General features: G+C 48.8%; 3 protein-coding genes across 5 annotated transcripts in view; 2 read left to right on the plus strand and 1 right to left on the minus strand.

The window, feature by feature from the left end:
- The window catches only part of LOC142468238 (uncharacterized), a 407,600-nt gene that overhangs the window by 31,561 nt on the left and 358,249 nt on the right, over window positions 1-17,790 (plus strand). The window lies entirely within an intron of this gene.
- Window positions 1-17,790, plus strand: part of LOC142468177 (uncharacterized) — a 122,385-nt gene that overhangs the window by 31,551 nt on the left and 73,044 nt on the right. The gene's annotated exons all lie outside the window — the stretch shown is intronic.
- LOC142468214 (uncharacterized) overlaps window positions 15,268-17,790 on the minus strand; it is a 119,143-nt gene continuing 116,620 nt past the window's right edge. For both annotated transcript variants that reach the window (XM_075574518.1, XM_075574509.1), the window contains one exon: window positions 15,268-17,026. In XM_075574518.1, the coding sequence (XP_075430633.1) occupies window positions 15,802-16,806 (1,005 nt within the window). In that variant the 5' untranslated portion in view covers window positions 16,807-17,026 and the 3' untranslated portion in view covers window positions 15,268-15,801. The remainder of the gene's footprint in view (window positions 17,027-17,790) is intronic.

Raw genomic sequence — 17,790 nt, forward strand, 5'->3', positions numbered from 1 at the left:
ATCAAAGAGAACTGGTAGTGAAGTGCAAAGCACGCAGGTAAGTGTGCCAGACACACACGGAGTGCACACTCATATTAAATCGACACAGATATAGTAGAAAAAGGCAGCAAACATTGCTAGAAACAGCTGTGCATGGGTGGAGGAAAAGTACATTGTACAGCACCCAAAGCACATAGTAACTACTGAGTATCAAGTCCAGTATCCAGTGTCAAATAGCACAGAGTCCAGTGGTATAATAAAGTCGCGAATACATCACCACTGAGTAGATGGTGATAAGCCTCACGCCGAGTCCCAGTGTAGGAAGGTAGACGAAAAGTCCCCACTCCACGCGTTTCGGCAGAGCCTTCTACTGGGAGTGGTGGCAGTGAGAGCAAATGCAGGTCATTTATTTCCCAAGCAATGGAGAGTATTTTGACGCCAAAATTAACTAAAGCGCAGATAGCTGATTGCCCGCTGACACTAATGTGCCCAAGTAGGAGGAGATATCATGATCCCGGATCCTAGTGTTAGGGACGCGTCTCCATCTCCATTGTAGCATACTACATCTAGCGTTGCAGCCAATAGCTGCCCGCGCTGTGTCATGACACTGTGTATCCTGAACAAATGGCTAACAGCGCGCTTGCGTGTTGCTATCCAATCAGTGAGTAAAGGAGCAAGGATGTTTACAGTCCCTTCAGAACACAATGTTATACATTGGTATCAGGTAGATTCATGCATATATTATTCGTCCATGATAGAGATGGATATGCATAAAGGCTGTATGTATAAGCACAAGTGGCTGATTATCATTATAAAGAGCCATAATAACATGCAATTCTTCACCATGGCCAGCTCTGATCCACAGAGCCTGGCACCAGCTTGTTCTTTCAGTGCTGCCCTGGACTATCATCTCTCTTTTTTTGCCAGACCATGTTGTTATTTATGTTCACATTTATTACTATGCTGCACACTACCACTTTTGGTGTTTTATGACAGTGCCACATTGTTTTCAATCATATGTTAGTTGCAACGACTCTGATCTGGCTTATGCCCAAGAGCTGACATTCAGCCACTTGTGCTTATACATTTCTGGTACTCATTCAGGGAGCAGCAGTCACAGTGACAGCCCTCAGTTCTATTCATTAGAGGCTCTTTTTGCCATTGTGCCCTAGCTGCAGGTATGACAGAGTCTCCAATTAGGTATGCAAATGCATTTTCCAACCATGTTCATGGGGTTAGTGCATTCCAACACAGGAGCAGACCCACATGTTTCAGGCAACGCTGGATATAGCTGCAGGTATGACAGTCTCCAATTAGGTATGCAAATGCATTGTCCAATTATGTTTATGTGGCTCACCTGTGTGTCATGGGTTTTGAGGGTATATATATGTGTTCTTATTCACTCTGTAACTCACATCACCTTGAGAAAGGTCCCGCACGAGGACCGAAACGTTGGATAAGATGTCTTGTTAATACAAATTTCTTTTGACCACTTACCTGGAGTGCTGCCTCTGATATTCGTCTTCAAACGGAATCGTATTGCCTATATATATATATATATATATATATATATATATACATATATACAGTGTTCGACAATTGTATACATTTACTCGCCCGGGGCGGGTGGATTTAACCCCCGGGCGAGTAACTATTGGCCCAAGCAGCACACGTGTTTTTTTTTTAAATTCCCCCGTTCGCGCTGAAATTTCCCTGCTCGCGCTGAAAAAAAAAACAAAAAAAAAAACTCCCCTACCTGACTCCTGATTGGCGCGCGCTCCAGGCTTTGTGGGTGCGCGGCCAGGCTCTATATGAGCCCGCCCCCAACGAGCGGCCATTCTGCCTGGAGCTCTGTTGGAGGGTAAGTAATCTCCATGCTGCGGCCCCTCTGCTCCTTCCCTGCGATCCCCCTGGTCCCCACATGGCTCCCTACTCCCCACCGCGGAAGCTCTCCTGTCCCCTGCTCCTGTCCCATTCCCCTGCTCCTGTCCCCTCCTCCTGTCCCCTGCTCCTGTCCCCTGTCCCCTCCTCCTGCTCCCTTCCCCTCTTCCTGCTCCTGTCCCCTTCCCCTCCTCCTGTCCCCTTCCCCTCGATCCACCGATCGATGTCAGGGGCGGGAGGTCCCCGCTGCTGCAGCCCGGTTGGCTTGCGGGGGGGGGGGCTCGGCCCTCACCACATGCGTCCCCTACCTTCATTATGGCGCAGCCGCCGCATGAGGTGGGGGGATGTCGGCCTGCCCCCCCCCCCCGCCACGAGCATCATGCCGCCGCGGGCTGGGGGGGAAGAAGCAGCCTGCAGCTTGGCCGTGCACTGACCGAGGGGAGCAGGGCAGTGGCGGCCACGGCGGGGCTGACTGTCACCTGGGGCGCCCAGTGGGGGATACCTCGCCACGTGCCTCCCACCCACCCTGCTGATTGGGGGGGGGGGATGTCGGCCTGCCCCCCACACGAGCGGGAGATGGGCGCGGGTGGGTGGGGGATTTGCGTGGTGCTGGTCGCGGCCTTTCCTCCCCTGTGTGTGTGTGAGAATGTGTATGTGTGTGTGTGTGGGAGAATGTGTGTGTGTGAGAATGTGTATGTGTGTGTGTGTGGGAGAATGTGTGTGTGTGTGAATGAATGTATGTGTGTATGGGAGTATGTGTATGTGTGTGACACCAGAGGTCCCCCCCAGTCAGTAACCCCCCCCCAGTCAGTAACCTCCCCCCCAGTCAGTCACCCCCCCAGTTAGTAACCCCCCAGTCAGTAACCTTCCCCCCAGTCAGTCAGTCACCCCCCCCCCCTGTCAGTCACCCCCCAACCCCAGTCAGTGTCAGTCACCCCCCACCCCCAGTCAGTGTCAGTCACCCCCCACCCCCAGTCAGTGTCAGTCACCCCCCACCCCCAGTCAGTGTCAGTCACCCCCACCCCCAGTCAGTGTCAGTCACCCCCCCACCCCCAGTCAGTGTCAGTCACCCCCCCACCCCCAGTCAGTGTCAGTCACCCCCCCACCCCCTGTCAGTGTCAGTCACCACCCCCAGTCAGTGTCAGTCACCCCCCCACCCCCAGTCAGTGTCAGTCACCCCCCCACCCCCAGTCAGTGTCAGTCACCCCCCCACCCCCAGTCAGTGTCAGTCACCCCCCCACCCCCAGTCAGTGTCAGTCACCCCCCACCCCCAGTCAGTGTCAGTCACTCACCCACCCAGTCACCCCTGCCCCACCCAGCCACTCACCCAGCAAACCACTCAACCAGCCAGTCACTCACCCAGCCTCTCTCTCTGTGTATCACCCACCCTCTGTGTGTGTCACCCACCGTTTCTCTCCTCTGTCTCCCCCACACTCTCTCTCCCCCCCACACACTCTCTCTCTCCCCCCCACACACTCTCTCTCCCCCCCCCACACTCTCTCTCTCCCCCCCACACTCTCTCTCTCCCCCCCACACTCTCTCTCTCCCCCCCACACGCTCTCTCTCCCCCCCACATGCTCTCTCTCCCCCCCACACTCTCTCCCACACACTCTCTCTCTCTCTCCCCCACACTCTCTCTCTCTCTCTCTCTCCCCCACTCTCTCTCTCTCTCTCTCTCTCTCTCTCTCCCCCCCACACTCTCTCTTTCCCCAACACTCTCTCTCCCTCTCTCCCCCACACTCTCTCTCCCTCTCTCCCCCACACTCTCTCTCCCTCTCTCCCCCACACTCTCTCTCTCTCTCCCCCACTCTCTCTCTCTCTCCCCCCACTCTCTCTCTCTCCCCCCACACTCTCTCTCTCCCCCCCACACTCTCTCTCCCCCCCCCCACACTCTCTCTCCCCCACACTCTCTCTCCCCCACACTCTCTCTCTCTCCCCCACACTCTCTCTCTCTCTCCCCCACACTCTCTCTCTCCCCCACACACTCTCTCTCCCCCACACTCTCTCTCCCTCACACTCTCTCTCCCGCTCCCCCACACTCTCCCTCTCCCCCACACTCTCTCTCTCCCCCCCACTCTCTCTCTCCCCCACACTCTCTCTCTCTCCCCCACACTCTCTCCCTCTCTCCCCCACACTCTCTCTCCCTCTCTCCCCCACACTCTCTCTCCCTCTCTCCCCCACACTCTCTCTCCCCCACACTCTCTCTCCCTCTCTCCCCCACACTCTCTCTCCCTCTCTCCCCCACACTCTCTCTCCCTCTCTCCCCCACACTCTCTCCCTCTCTCCCCAACACTCTCTCTCCCTCTCTCCCCCACACTCTCTCTCCCTCTCTCCCCCACACTCTCTCTCCCTCTCCCCAACACTCTCTCTCCCTCTCCCCCACATGCTCTCTCTCTCTCTCCCCCACACACTCTCTCTCTCTCTCCCACACTCTCTCTCTCTCTCCCCCACACTCTCTCTCTCCCCCACACTCTCTCTCCCTCTCTCCCCCACACTCTCTCTCCCCCACACTCTCTCTCCCTCTCTCCCCCACACTCTCTCTCTCTCTCTCCCTCTCTCCCCCACACTCTCTCCCTCTCTCCCCCACACTCTCTCTCCCTCTCTCCCCCACACTCTCTCTCCCTCTCTCCCCCACACTCTCTCCCCCACCCTCTCTCCCCCACACTCTCTCCCCCACACTCTCTCCCCCACACTCTCTCCCCCACACTCTCTCTCCCTCTCCCCCACACTCTCTCTCTCCCCCCCACTCTCTCTCTCTCTCTCTCTCTCTCCCCCACACTCTCTCTCTCCCCCACTCTCTCTCTCTCTCTCTCCCCCCCACACTCTCTCTCCCTCTCTCCCCCACACTCTCTCTCCCTCTCTCCCCCACACTCTCTCTCCCTCTCTCCCACACACTCTCTCTCCCTCTCTCCCCCACACTCTCTCTCCCTCTCTCCCCCACACTCTCTCTCCCTCTCTCCCCCACACTCTCTCTCCCTCTCTCCCCCACACTCTCTCTCCCTCTCTCCCCCACACTCTCTCTCCCTCTCTCCCCAACACTCTCTCTCCCTCTCCCCAACACTCTCTCTCCCTCTCCCCCACACGCTCTCTCTCTCTCTCTCTCTCTCCCCCACACTCTCTCTCTCCCCCACACTCTCTCTCTCTGTCACTCCCACACTCTCTCTCTCTGTCACTCACACTCTGGATCTCTTATTTACCATATATATCTTAACTGCCCTATACTACACCGAAATCTTAACTACCCTATACTGCTTTCTTCCAGATCTGGCTCAAGCTTCACACGGAAGACATCGGAACCCCCCCCTAACCCAGAAGACAGGTAATGAACACCTCCCCAATGTATAACATTGCGGGAATGAGCGTACCTGGACATTGAGGGACTGCGGATCAGGTAAGATCCCAGGTGGGATTGCTGCTTTAGATATTGTGAAGCGGGGACATCCAGACATTGGTTAAGGGGTTCAGGAAACTAGTCATTCACACCTGGCTTTTATTTCTAGATCCGACATTTACACACACACATGTAACAAGGACTAATTGTAGTATAATGTAATACAATAAATACATTTATGTCAAAAACGAATGTTGTTCTGACTAGGAATTTATTAAATGTATTTTATTTATATATTTTATTTTAAAGCGGGGTTGGGGCGGGACTAGGGGCGGGGTTGGGGGCGGGACTAGGGGCGGGACTAGGTGGCGAGTAGATTTTTGGGTTGGGCGAGTAGATTTTTGGGTGATTTGTCGAACACTGCATATATATATATATATATATATATGTAGCCCCCTTTCCCCCACCCTAAGTGAGATTGAGGTGGGTAGGTGTATCTGACTACTTATCAGTGTGGTGCTGTACCTGTTTGGCAACCAGGAGGGCTGAGCTTCCGCCACGGGGAACCTGGGGTATGTACTTACACTCGGTGCAGCGCCTCCACTGATGAGGGATCCCAACGTGGAATAATGCATCACCCAGAATGCATACCATCCCCTCACCCACATGTCCATCATCACATCCCTCTCAGTCCCTTGAGTGTCCCCAACAATAAAGACCAGTGTAAGTGTGAGGGATAGCGCTTCCCTGTGTTGGGGCCCGGTGGTGCACGTAATATATACTACCTCCCTGATCAGTCCTGATCAGGAAAATCCGTGGAAGTCAGCAACACCGCACAGTGATCCCACGCCGTGCTGCGCTGCTCTCAAGCAGGAATGGATGCACTCTCTGACTCCACAGGGGAAGGGATCTACAGCCAGAATGACCCTTTAACACAGTCTCTGCTATATGCGGTACTGACAGTCAGGCACTGTTCTGCAGCATGTCTCTTCCTCTCTGAGTATGGTGAAGGACTCCCTGTCCTAAGGCCAACCCTATACCATACAGCTTCCCTATGCAGTGTCTCCGGGGACTAACTGGGCCCTGGGGTATACCTCTACCCTAGCCCCTGCATGCAGAAGATCTCTTCCGGTAGCTTCTGTCTGATCCCAGACTCTGGCAGCTCACCACGTGCAACTGGCACTGGTGATATTCACACACTGTATAACTAGAAAGCAAGCCCCCTACCTCCTATGAGGGGCCTCTCACTGACACAGCCAAATAACTGCTGCAGCTGCACTACAAAGCCACACTGTCTCTTCTTGTCAGAGCACACAGCACTGCAACTGTGTCACTGACAAGACTTACACACACCTAAGGGCAGGGTCCCTACCTAAGGGGCCTTCACTAAGAACTTACCCACTAACCTAGTGGTGAGTGGGACCTACCTGGGGCCTGGGGGTAACCTGGCCTAGTGTAGGAGCCTTGCTCCTTACACCCTTCCTCCCCCTTCCTGCTCCCAGCTCCAACTGACTAGCATGGTCCCCGCAACATTGTATCCTTCTCCAACAGGAGAAGCTGCAAACCCTATTTGCTGGCTGCACATGATGTGGGTGAAAGGGCAGTCCCCAGAGGCTGCTGGGAATTGTAGTCCACTCATGACCTCTTTAGCATTGGGACCACGTGCGCTACCTTTACTGCGCCTGTGCGAAGCTGTAATGGCCGCCGCTATGCTTAACTGTGCCTGCGCGACCTCTAGAGGGCTTTCCTGCCTTTCTGCCTTCTCAATGGTGAACCGAGGAGTCAAAGGGGACCTGGCTACATTCTCCCCCTGGTGAAAATACCAACATCCCCGCTTGGAGGACAGCGTCACACAGCAGAGTTATATAATAAAAATGCAGGGCATAGTATATACAACTTATCACAGGTGCTTTACCATCAACAGTGCATAACTTAATCATAAACGTTATACCCGAGGCCAGCTGAGTGTTTGCTGAGACCAATTGTGGGGTGCCCCTAACTGATGTGGGGGTACCTCACTTTGACTTTCATGAGCCTCCGCAAACTCATGGTCAGGTGAAACAGTCACTGGTTCCATACTACTTCCTCCCCCTGGTAGAAGGAATAGCACAGTGTCTCTTCGTTAGGCCCTTACCCGGCCATCCGCGGCACGGATGCAGTAGGCCATGAGGTCTTGACCTTTTCCACGGTCCACAACGTGGTGAATGGAGGGGTCCCTTTTGTGCTTAAAGGAGGCAAATTTCAATGGAGCATTCACAACACAGTCCTGGTCCCTAAGCACTTGGGAGACTTCCACTGGGAAGCGAGCGATTAGCAATGTCTCTGTGCTCAAAGTCTCTGTTTCATCCTGCAGGGGGTAAAGGGTTGATACCTTACCAATGCATTGATTCACGGTGTCCAGCAGGTCATCAGGAACGCTGACTGTTACCACCTCAGCTGCACTAGACATCAGGGTAGAGTTGAATTGTCCCTCCACTTGGCAGATGGCCGGCACACACTGTTGATCCTGTACCGCCTGGTAGCAATCATTTTCTGGAAACGCGGGAGCGTTGGATCCCAGTCCTGGGAAAATTTGAATTGGAACGCACAGGCTCCCAGGTTGACGCGAGCCGCCATTTTGGACTGGGTCCAACACCGTAACTTCTACTTCTATGTCCGGCGCCTCCATCTCTTTTCTCTGGAGTGTGATGATGACGCATTATCTTTGCCATCAATTAAAAGCATGTGCCCGGCAAAGTAACCCTCGAGTCATCAAATGCGTGTTTAAAGTGTCAGCTCTGTGGTCTAGGGCAGACTGCAGTTTAATAAAGGCTGCTAGCCTGTGGTTATGGGGTTAATGGGGGAAGTACACCTGGGATTGTGAAGAATACAGAATTGTAACTGCCTTAACCACACACTCAAGTGGATACTTGACATGTAGTTAACTAAGTAGTCCGGGAGTGCAACAAATGTTTGATGTGGTTAGTGTCAATTGTATCATTGCTCTGGCTGTGGGACCATGCAGTTGAAGCCCATAGATCAGAAGCTTATCCAATTAAAGGTATAACTTTCATTAGGAATGTCCTAGGGTTCTGATTTTTTTGTATGCAAACGATTAGGAGGGAGACATGTAGAATAATATGATTTTATTAATGGTACCATGTGTGTAAATGCATAAACGGGCATTTCCAGATGCTCCTGCGTTCCTGCGCTCCTGCGTTCCAGACTGGATGCATCTCCTACCTCGTGTACGTCGCCATCTTTGGGCCTTCATCTTTCATCACCCAGGTAAGTGCAGAGTCTCTAATAGGTAGGCGAACAAGGGTTTTTCCCACCGAAGGGGATCTTGATGCGGATTCTGTTTCATGTGAGGAGACACAAGTCTGTAATAGTGTAACAGGCAACTTTAACAGGTAACTGGGAAACTTGCTTCCCTAACAACGTGGGATATATAGAAAAGCATTGCCTTGCTGGGATTCAGCTTTTGGTGCGTGGAGATCGGGGGGATTGTCCCGCCGTTGCCCAGCTGGGGCCCAGGGTTTCCTCCACCTCCTCCGGTGCCGATGGGGCCCCTTTAAGCCCCAACTTCTGGAGGAAAGCCTCTCCCTCTCCAATCTCCCTCATGTAGAGGGCTCTGCCATTTTTACTAACGGACAGCCCGAATGGAAATGTCCATCTGTACCGAACACTGTTGTCCCTCAGCACTTTGGTGATTGGTAGAAGGGCCCTGCGTCGCAGCAAAGTCAGGGGGGACAAATCCTGGAAAATGAGTGTAACGGGTATTCCCCCCCCCCAATCGCAGATTTAGTGTGGGGTGAAGGAGAACATACAATGTTACTCGGGTGTGGTGCGTTACCTGTTGGCTCGCAGGAGGGCTGAGCTTCCGCCACGGGGAACCTGGGGCAATTATACTAGGGGTAACCACTTACTCAATTCAGCGCCTCCACCTGCGATGGCTCCCACCAGAGGGGGAGTGGTTCCTCGCAGGACAATCAATAATACCATACACAGTGATTTATATATTAACTAATACCATTTACTGGGAACAGCATATAACACATCATCACATTAATACCATAACATATCAGAACAGGTGTCCCTCTCTCGAGGAGACACTTACTGCGACGTCCAGCAGGACGCTTCCCCAACACCAGGTGATCCCACCCAGTGTCCAATGAACCCCACCCAATGTCCCGCACTCTTGCAGAGAGAGTCAATGGGTGACTGCGCAGTCACTATTTATACTAAGGGCCCGTTGGTGCACTTATGACTGTATGGTACCTGCCGAGCACTCCGGTACTCGGATCAGCAACTGGCTTCGCAAAGGGTCAGACGTGTGATGAATCCGTCTGATCCTCCAACCGAACTCCTTTGTACGCAGACCACCAGGGCGGTCTCCCTCTGGAATAGTCTCTGCGGACCCCAACGTGGGTCCGAACCGCTTCACAGGAACCGCAGCGTCTGCTGTGTCCCTGTCTAATCTAAGTGGCACTAACGTGACAGGAATCCTAACCTAGGGCCTGTCCCTGTAGTGCAGCAACCTGTAGTGGCTTGGGGAACTCCTATGGGCCTGCCGGGGTAATGACTTATCCCACTCCCCTAACTACCCAAGTCCCTCGGCCTCACTACTATATAACTAGTCCCAGCACCTACAGCAGCAAGCTGTAGCTCACTGGAGGTTGGCAGTCAACGTGCTGCACAACAAGGTGCCTGCCTGTCAGACCTCACAGCACTGCCCGCCGTGACTCTGACAATGCAGCACTACACTGAGGGCAGCGTCCCTATCTTGGGCCTCCCTCAGCACTTACCCACTAACCTAGTGGGGAGTTGGGGGCCTACGTTGGGGTGTGAGTACCTATATGGGGCAGGAGCTGCACTCGCTCCCCACACCCTTCCTTCCCTCACAGCTCCCTGACTCCAACTCTCTGTAACCTTCCTTTCCCAGCTCCCACTAATGTAAGTGGCAGGGCCCCTAACCTGAGGGCTGCCCCTGGCAACACTCACCTTACTGGGGAGCTGAGCTATCTCGAGCCCTGGGGGTGCTGGCCTAGTACAGGGAGTCCTGGACTCCTGTACCCTACCTCCTTCCCTGGGCTGCTCCGGTCTCTGTCTGCCTAACGTGCTGCAACTGACAAAAACCCTGTCTGCACACAACATTGTTGCAACTCTGCAGCATGAGAATCTGCCAGCTCTATTGGCTTCAATGCTGCCTGTGACAAGGGTGAAAGTGCAGTCCCCAGAGGCTGCTGGGAATTGTAGTCCTTGGCAAAGCTCTTTTCTATGGGGACCGCGTGCGCGATCTTTACTGCGCATGGGCGAAGCTCGCGCCAAAACCAAGAGGGCGGTGCCCGCCGGGAGAAGTCGCCGTCCCCTTCCCCCACTGCCACAGGGGTAAGGCAGGGGGCAAAGGAAAATCAGGGGAACCGGGGGTGACCCCCTTACATGAGTAACTTTACTCCTTCGAAATCTACCGACGGGGTAGCACGGGTCCTGTGGAGGATGGCCTCCCTGGTCTTATAGAAATGCAGACGTGCGATGATGTCGCGCGGCTGCTCTGACAGCATAGGCCTCGTTCTTAGGGCCCTATGGCAGCGGTCCATTTCCAATCTTTGTTTGGGGACGTCCGGCAGCAACTCGCCCAGCCATCTCAGGACGAATTCCTCACACTCCCCTGCATCCTCGGGGACCCCCCGAATCCTGATATTGTTCCGCCGCTCATGGTTTTCGGCGTCCTCTTGCTTCTCTTTCAAGTCATTAATTTGAATCTGCATCTCTGCCGTTTTTTTTGCGTTGCGTTTGGCGGCCGTGGAAGTAATATCTAACTGGGTCTCCACACGTCCCGTGCGCTCCCCCCAGGCTCCCGATCTCCTTCCCCATCTCTTTTATCTCTGCCTGAAGGAGAGTTTTAAGATCTGTGTAAAGGCGATTAAAATCGCAAAGCCGAACTGGTTGGTATTCTGGGTTTTCTCCATCCTCCCTCTCTCCTTCCCGTTCTGAATCAGAGCCCTGATTCGAACTCGGCGCCATTACTCCTTCAGCCACACTGTTTCTTGTGCTGGTGAAATATTGTGGGAGCCCCTTTGATTTCGGGGTTTTGGCCTGTCGCTTCGACATCCCGGCAGTTTGGCAGAGTATTAGGAGTTGAATTCCCGATTTTTATTTTGAAATAAAGGTTTTTTTATTACATTATATTACGAGCGGGGCATAGAGCAATGGGATCACGCATCCATTCTCCCTGCCGTCGCGCATGCGCCGGTTTTGTCCTTTTTAAGTCCGGCAGCCAAGCTGGCAGCACCCAGCGGGGGTCCCATTTGAACCCCAGGCAGAACAAAGCCACCCCTTACCCTCCCCTGAATACATTAGCATATCAGAAGGGAACACAAGGCCAGCTTTGGCTTACATTTATAACATATAGAAAGGCATTGCTTCTTTTAAAACTCTATCTTCTGCCCTTCTAAATATTGTCACAGCTATATGGGTATGCATGCTGGCTACGTTTAACAAATCAACCCGCTAGCATATATATACATTACTAAGGGACAGAAAACGTTAGTCAAGGGAAACACAGGATTATTACATACAGATTCTGTTAACTCCTTCCGTCCCAACACGATTTAGGGGCTGCCAGCCGGGTACAACCCCTTTATTACTGGCCTGGCCCCCCTCAATCGTCACACTCCCCTCCCCCTCACTGTGCCTCTCTATCCCCTTCCCCTTCCCCTCACTGTGCCTCTCTATCCCCTTCCCCTCACTGTGCCTCTCTCACCCCCTCACTGTGCCTCTCTTTCTCTCCTCTCACTGTACCTCTCCCCTCACTGTGCCTGCCTCCCCACTCCCCTCACTGTGCCTGTATCTCCCCTCCCCATTGTGACTCTCTCCCCCTCTCCTCCCTGTGTCTCTCTCTCCCCCCTCCCCTCACTGTGTCTCTCCCCTCTCCCCTCACTGTGATTCTCTCCCCTCCCTGTGCCTCTCTCCCCTCCCCTCGCTGTGCCTCTCTGTGGCGAAAATCGGCGTAATCAGCGCATTAATAAAGGCAGTGTGCTCAGCTGGTTACCCCTATTTCGTATTGGGGATGAAGGAGTTAATTTTTCATGCACTGTACATGTCATATTTTTCCCTCTGTCCCTTGTTGTCCCCATTTTGCAGGATTGTATGTGCTGGCAATAGAGTACACCCCAAGCATACACAAATGAAAAATATAATTGTGAGATGAGGGGAACATGTATTTTCAATATAGTGTATTTTTGCTGCAGGTTTTAACAGGGACAAGCAGGATGAAGTTTTTTTTTCTCCTGTCATTAAAACGCACACAAGAATCAAAAGTTTTGACACCTATGAGCTGGGGCACTTTCCTATGCAATCTTCAAAGGTAACATGCTGGGCCCACGCCTGTGAGTCTCTGAAAGTGTTGCATATCAAAGACCCAGAGTCAGGTGGGTGTGAATTGGCCAGATAGATGCTAAATAGGAAATCCTGTTGACCCATCTGGGCTAACTCACCCCCTGAGTTTCCCTTCCAGCCTGAGAGGCCAGGTAAAGAAGGGAGTGCACCTATGCTAAGTAGCCAAGGTGGCGTTGTCGCACATGCTCTGTGTGAACAGGATATCTCTAGAGTGCCCACTCTCCAAACTGTGGGCAAGTAGGTGATTGGGGAATGAGAACTTTCCCACGGGGGGGATTGGGTGGGTATGTTGGAGATAGGCTCTCAAACCCTATATACATGCCACCCAGGCTATCCCAGTGGTTTTTCGTTTTTTATTATACCATGTGATCGGATTTCCAACACGCTTCTAATAGCGGAGAAGAGCAGCAGCACATTCCTGGAAAGCAAAAAGTCTTATTACATCGGATCCAAGGTCAAAACTCTGCGTTAGGACACTGTGATTGCTGGGGGTTATCTGATTAACCCCAACGGACCAGAAAACACTTTTCAAATTCACAGAAGGATTGGGCTGGCAATTTATGCCCTTGCAAAAGGACTACATGTTTAAAGACAATCTTCTAGTGCTTTGCACCTTTCTGGACATTATCCCCTGTTCCTATACCAGTAAGTGTAATTATTACGTGTATTCTGCAGTTGTCGTGTGTTTGCCTATCAAGGGAATAAATCTCAGTTTATTTTGCTCAACTTGTTCTGCTCAATTGGGATCCACAAAATATAAATTTGTTAATAAGTGCATCCATCATGACACACTCTCCCCTCCCCTCACACTCTCACCCCCTCCCCTCACTGTGCCTCTCTCCCCTCACTGCGCCTCTCTCCCCCTCCCCTCACTGTGCCTCTCCCCCCCCCCCCCCCTCACGGGACCTTTCTCAAGATTTTGTGTGAAAACGGTATACCGTGTGTTTATTTATCATTTATTGGATAAGCACCTACATGCATCCTTCAGAAATGTACAATCGGAAGTGACAAAGAAATCTTTGAAATGTCAGATCTAATAGATTGTAATTCAGATGATATAATGTGTGTTGCAGTGTTCCTGCAATAAGCAATATGCAGCCGCAGCACACGGAAGCTGGAGGTTAGGATAGCCCAACACATCACAAACATTGAAAAAGGTTTCCTTCAACATAGCGTGTCCCTGCACTTTAAGGAATTCCACTCTCATGACCCCAAAGGGCAAAAAATCATAGGGATCGATAAAATAAAATCTAAATGGAGAGGAGGCAACAAAAGTATCCAAATTTCAAGGCAGGAAACATATTGGATTTATGTTTTGAAACCCCTCAGACCTCAAGGGTTAAATATCGATATTGATTTGGGGTCTTTTTTAAGCGAGGGATATAGAGCGCTTGGATTCTCCGTCTGTTATTATTATTATTATTATGTGGTGCATAGAATCGCAACACTGCTAATAAATGTTTAAGTACTAATTACTGCCATCCTGTCCTTGTGTTTATCAGCATCTATCACATTACATACGGAATAATCACAGTGTTATCAGTATAAGTGTGCGGTTACGTAATCTGCATTTATATCTGTAATGTGGGGCCGTAATGCGCCTTTGTCTTTAATTCACACAACATACTACTCTATATTGCTGTGCGCCAGTCACTGAGTATAGCTAATTGGAATATATTCAGGCATGTTGCTGGATATAGTAAACAACTATTTAAAAAGTGCTTCTCGTTATTGCCTAGTAACTAAGTGCATAATTTTTCTACGATTTTTGGGTGAGACATAACATCCAAATTACATTAGAGATTTATTATCAGTGCGACTGTGTGTTAGTCTATGTGGCTTAAATTCATCCGTTCCCCTTTGCCATATAGAGGTATTGTGTGTGTAATAACACTTGTCAATGTATCCACTGATGTAATATCTCTCTTCTACATTGAGTTTATATACTATGTAACATACTTTGTGTATCTGCACTATTCTATATAGATTATAAGATATAACGTGTGTGATTATAGATAACCAGATCTGTGTCTTGAACATTCAGACATAGATGAGTTATATCTTTATTTAACACTTCTCTTTGCGTTAAGTTTATGCTATGGATTCTGTGTTATATTGTGCTATTTGGGATTTCAGTATATTCCCACTGCTATATGTATTACTCTGTGTATTAGGTTTTAAGTAAAGAATTGTGCAAATTAAAATAACCCCTATCTGTGTCTTTAATTATTAGACACATTAGACAGTGAATCTCTCTTTCCCCTCTATATACACTATATACACTATTTGAGGGACTATATGTGTCTGATTATTTAAGATGTCTTTTTTCAACAAATGTAGTTGATCAATATTTGTTGATTTAAATTCTTTCCTTTACATTCAAATTATGAGTGACATGTTGTGTGATTTAAGATATTCCTATCTAGGTCTTTATTTATTAGACATAGATGGACTATATATCTTTCTTTATTAAATTCAGTGTGTGATTTAAGATATTCCTATGTCTTTATTTATTAGACATAGATGGACTATATATCTTTCTGAGGTTCGTTACTGTATTAAATTCAGTGTGTGATTTAAGATAATCATTCTTTGTCTCTAATTAGATATCTATGTCTTTCTATACATATATAAGTGATACTTATTCCAATGGGGATAGTAACATTCTCTATTGAATATATTCATCCTTTCTTTTAAGGGTGTAATTTCCAATAAGTTGCCACTCTTAGTTTGTGAATGAAACCAACTTTATTCTAAGTAGTGATACCATGTTAAATATGTATCAACGTGTCTGCCCTTTATTAACATGGCTGCAAAGTAACAGTATACACCCAGCAGAGTTTGTATTGATGTATATGTATGGGACGAGGAATCAGATGGTGGTTATGTTATGACATAACAGTAAATCCTTCTCCTGAATGTATACTGATTATTGTTAGGGGTACCAATTACATTTCAGTGCACAGTATTACAAGTTAGGATGTTTCTCAATCAATTGTATTGCGCTTATGGGAACCAATAGGAACAGGGAGGTGTCTATAAAGAAGGTAGAGACAGATATGCCCGCATTAACCCCTGAAGAAGCCTTAGTGAATTGCACTAAAATATACCCCATAATTAACACAAATTGAATGCATTTTAACCAGTAGAGAATGTGTATCTATGTACGAGGGCGGGAAGGAGTCCAAAGTCGTGACTGTTCAGAGTACAGAGTAGGAGTGAGATTTTGATCAAGAATGGAGCCGGCATCGACAGCAGAGAAGTCCGAGATCTCCCGAGATAAGATGTGATTTCTTACTGAAGCTTTTTCCACATTCAGAGCAGTTATAGGGTGTCACCCCTGTGTGGATTGTTTGGTGTCTAACAAGATGCGATTTCCGACTGAAGCTTTTCCCACATTTAGAGCAGTTATAAGGCCTCTCCCCTGTGTGGATTCTTTGGTGTACACAAAGACTTGATTGACCATGGAAACTTTTCCTACATTCAGAGCAATCATAAGGCTTCACCCCTGTGTGGATTCTTTGGTGTGTAACAAGATTTGATTTCTGATTGAAGCTTTTCCCACATTCAGAGCAGTTATAGGGTATCACCCCTGTGTGAATTCTTTGGTGTGTAACAAGAATTGATTTCTGCTTGAAGCTTTTCCCACATTCAGAGCAGTTATAAGGTCTCACGCCTGTGTGGATTCTTTGGTGTGTAACAAGAAGCCATTTGTTAATGAAGCTTTTCCCACATTCAGAGCAGTTATAAAGTCTCACGCCTGTATGGATTCTTTGGTGTGTAACAAGATGCGATTTCTTAATGAAGCTTTTCCCACATTCAGAGCAGTTATAGGATCTCTCCCCTGTGTGGATTCTTTGGTGTCTACAAAAACTTGATTGATCATGGAAACTAGTCCCACATTCAGAGCAGTTATAAGGCTTCACCCCTGTGTGGATTCTTTGGTGTGTAACAAGACCTGATTTCTGACTGAAGCTTTCCCCACATTCAGAGCAGTTATAAGGCTTCAACCCTGTGTGGATTCTTTGGTGTGTAACAAGATTTGATTTCTGACTGAAGCTTTTCCCACATTCAGAGCAGTTATAAGGCTTCAACCCTGTGTGGATTATTTGGTGTGTAACAAGATGAGATTTCTTATTGAAGCTTTTCCCACATTCAGAGCAGTTAAAGGATTTCTTCCCTGTATGGATTATCTGCGGTATAACATTACCATATGTCCCACTGTAGGGGTTCATGTCTGTCTTGCGGTGTCTGTAAGTTTAGTAAAAGGCTGTTGATGTATAGGAATGCTCTGCCGAGTTTCTGGTAATCTTGTTCCAATTCTCATACAGACTTATGCAATGTTGAAGTCCTTAAAACATATTTCCATTAACCCCTCATATAATTTGATGTTTGGGACATTTCTTACGTTGCTTCTTGCTCACAGACGAGTCATGTGCTGAAGATACAGTACATCTATGGTGAGAAAATGTATTAATGTAATATTGCAATGCATCAGAGTAGATTTGATGAGAGACATATGTTCATTGAGTTGAACCTTTCTAAAATTCTACTTGTGCAACATACTGAATATAATTAAAGCTACATTGTTATCGTTACATTCACCCAGAGGAAGGCAAAAAAAACACCCCAATTAATCATGTTAGAATTATGTCTCATAAGTGGAAATAAATATTTCCTCCTCACTCCAGTAATAGAAATTACATTACTCCCTGTCTCAATGTTCTTCATATATTGTTCTTATCAAATAACTTTTGTTGTACTTTCTGATATATTAACCCTTTAGTGGCTCAAGGGGCCAGCTAGCCATTGGCATCCCATGAGTATCTGACCACTAATGTCCAAAAATGGGTAAATATACAGCTTACAGTAGACTAACTGGGTTGATTAAAATAGTAACCGACGTTCCTGCCTTAATGACATCATTTTTCCTGATTTGTGCTACACAGCAATTAAAACAGTTTAACAAAAAGTGCCATAAATTATGGTGCAAAAAATCTTCAAAAGAAAATATAAGAAAAAATATAAATAATATACTTATCAAGCTTATTGCTGCAGCAACGGTTATTCCCACCTTTCTCCTAGGGCAGGGATATCCAAACAATGTAATTCCAGCTCACAGCAAAAAGGGAGTCGGGTTAATAAAAAATAAAATAATTTATTTAAACCGCATTAAAAAAATAAGAGGGTGCAACCTTTCAAGGATGAGTGGATAGGTA

This window comes from Ascaphus truei, chromosome 1, assembly GCF_040206685.1.
Source record: "Ascaphus truei isolate aAscTru1 chromosome 1, aAscTru1.hap1, whole genome shotgun sequence".
Classification (NCBI taxonomy): Eukaryota; Metazoa; Chordata; class Amphibia; order Anura; family Ascaphidae; genus Ascaphus; species Ascaphus truei.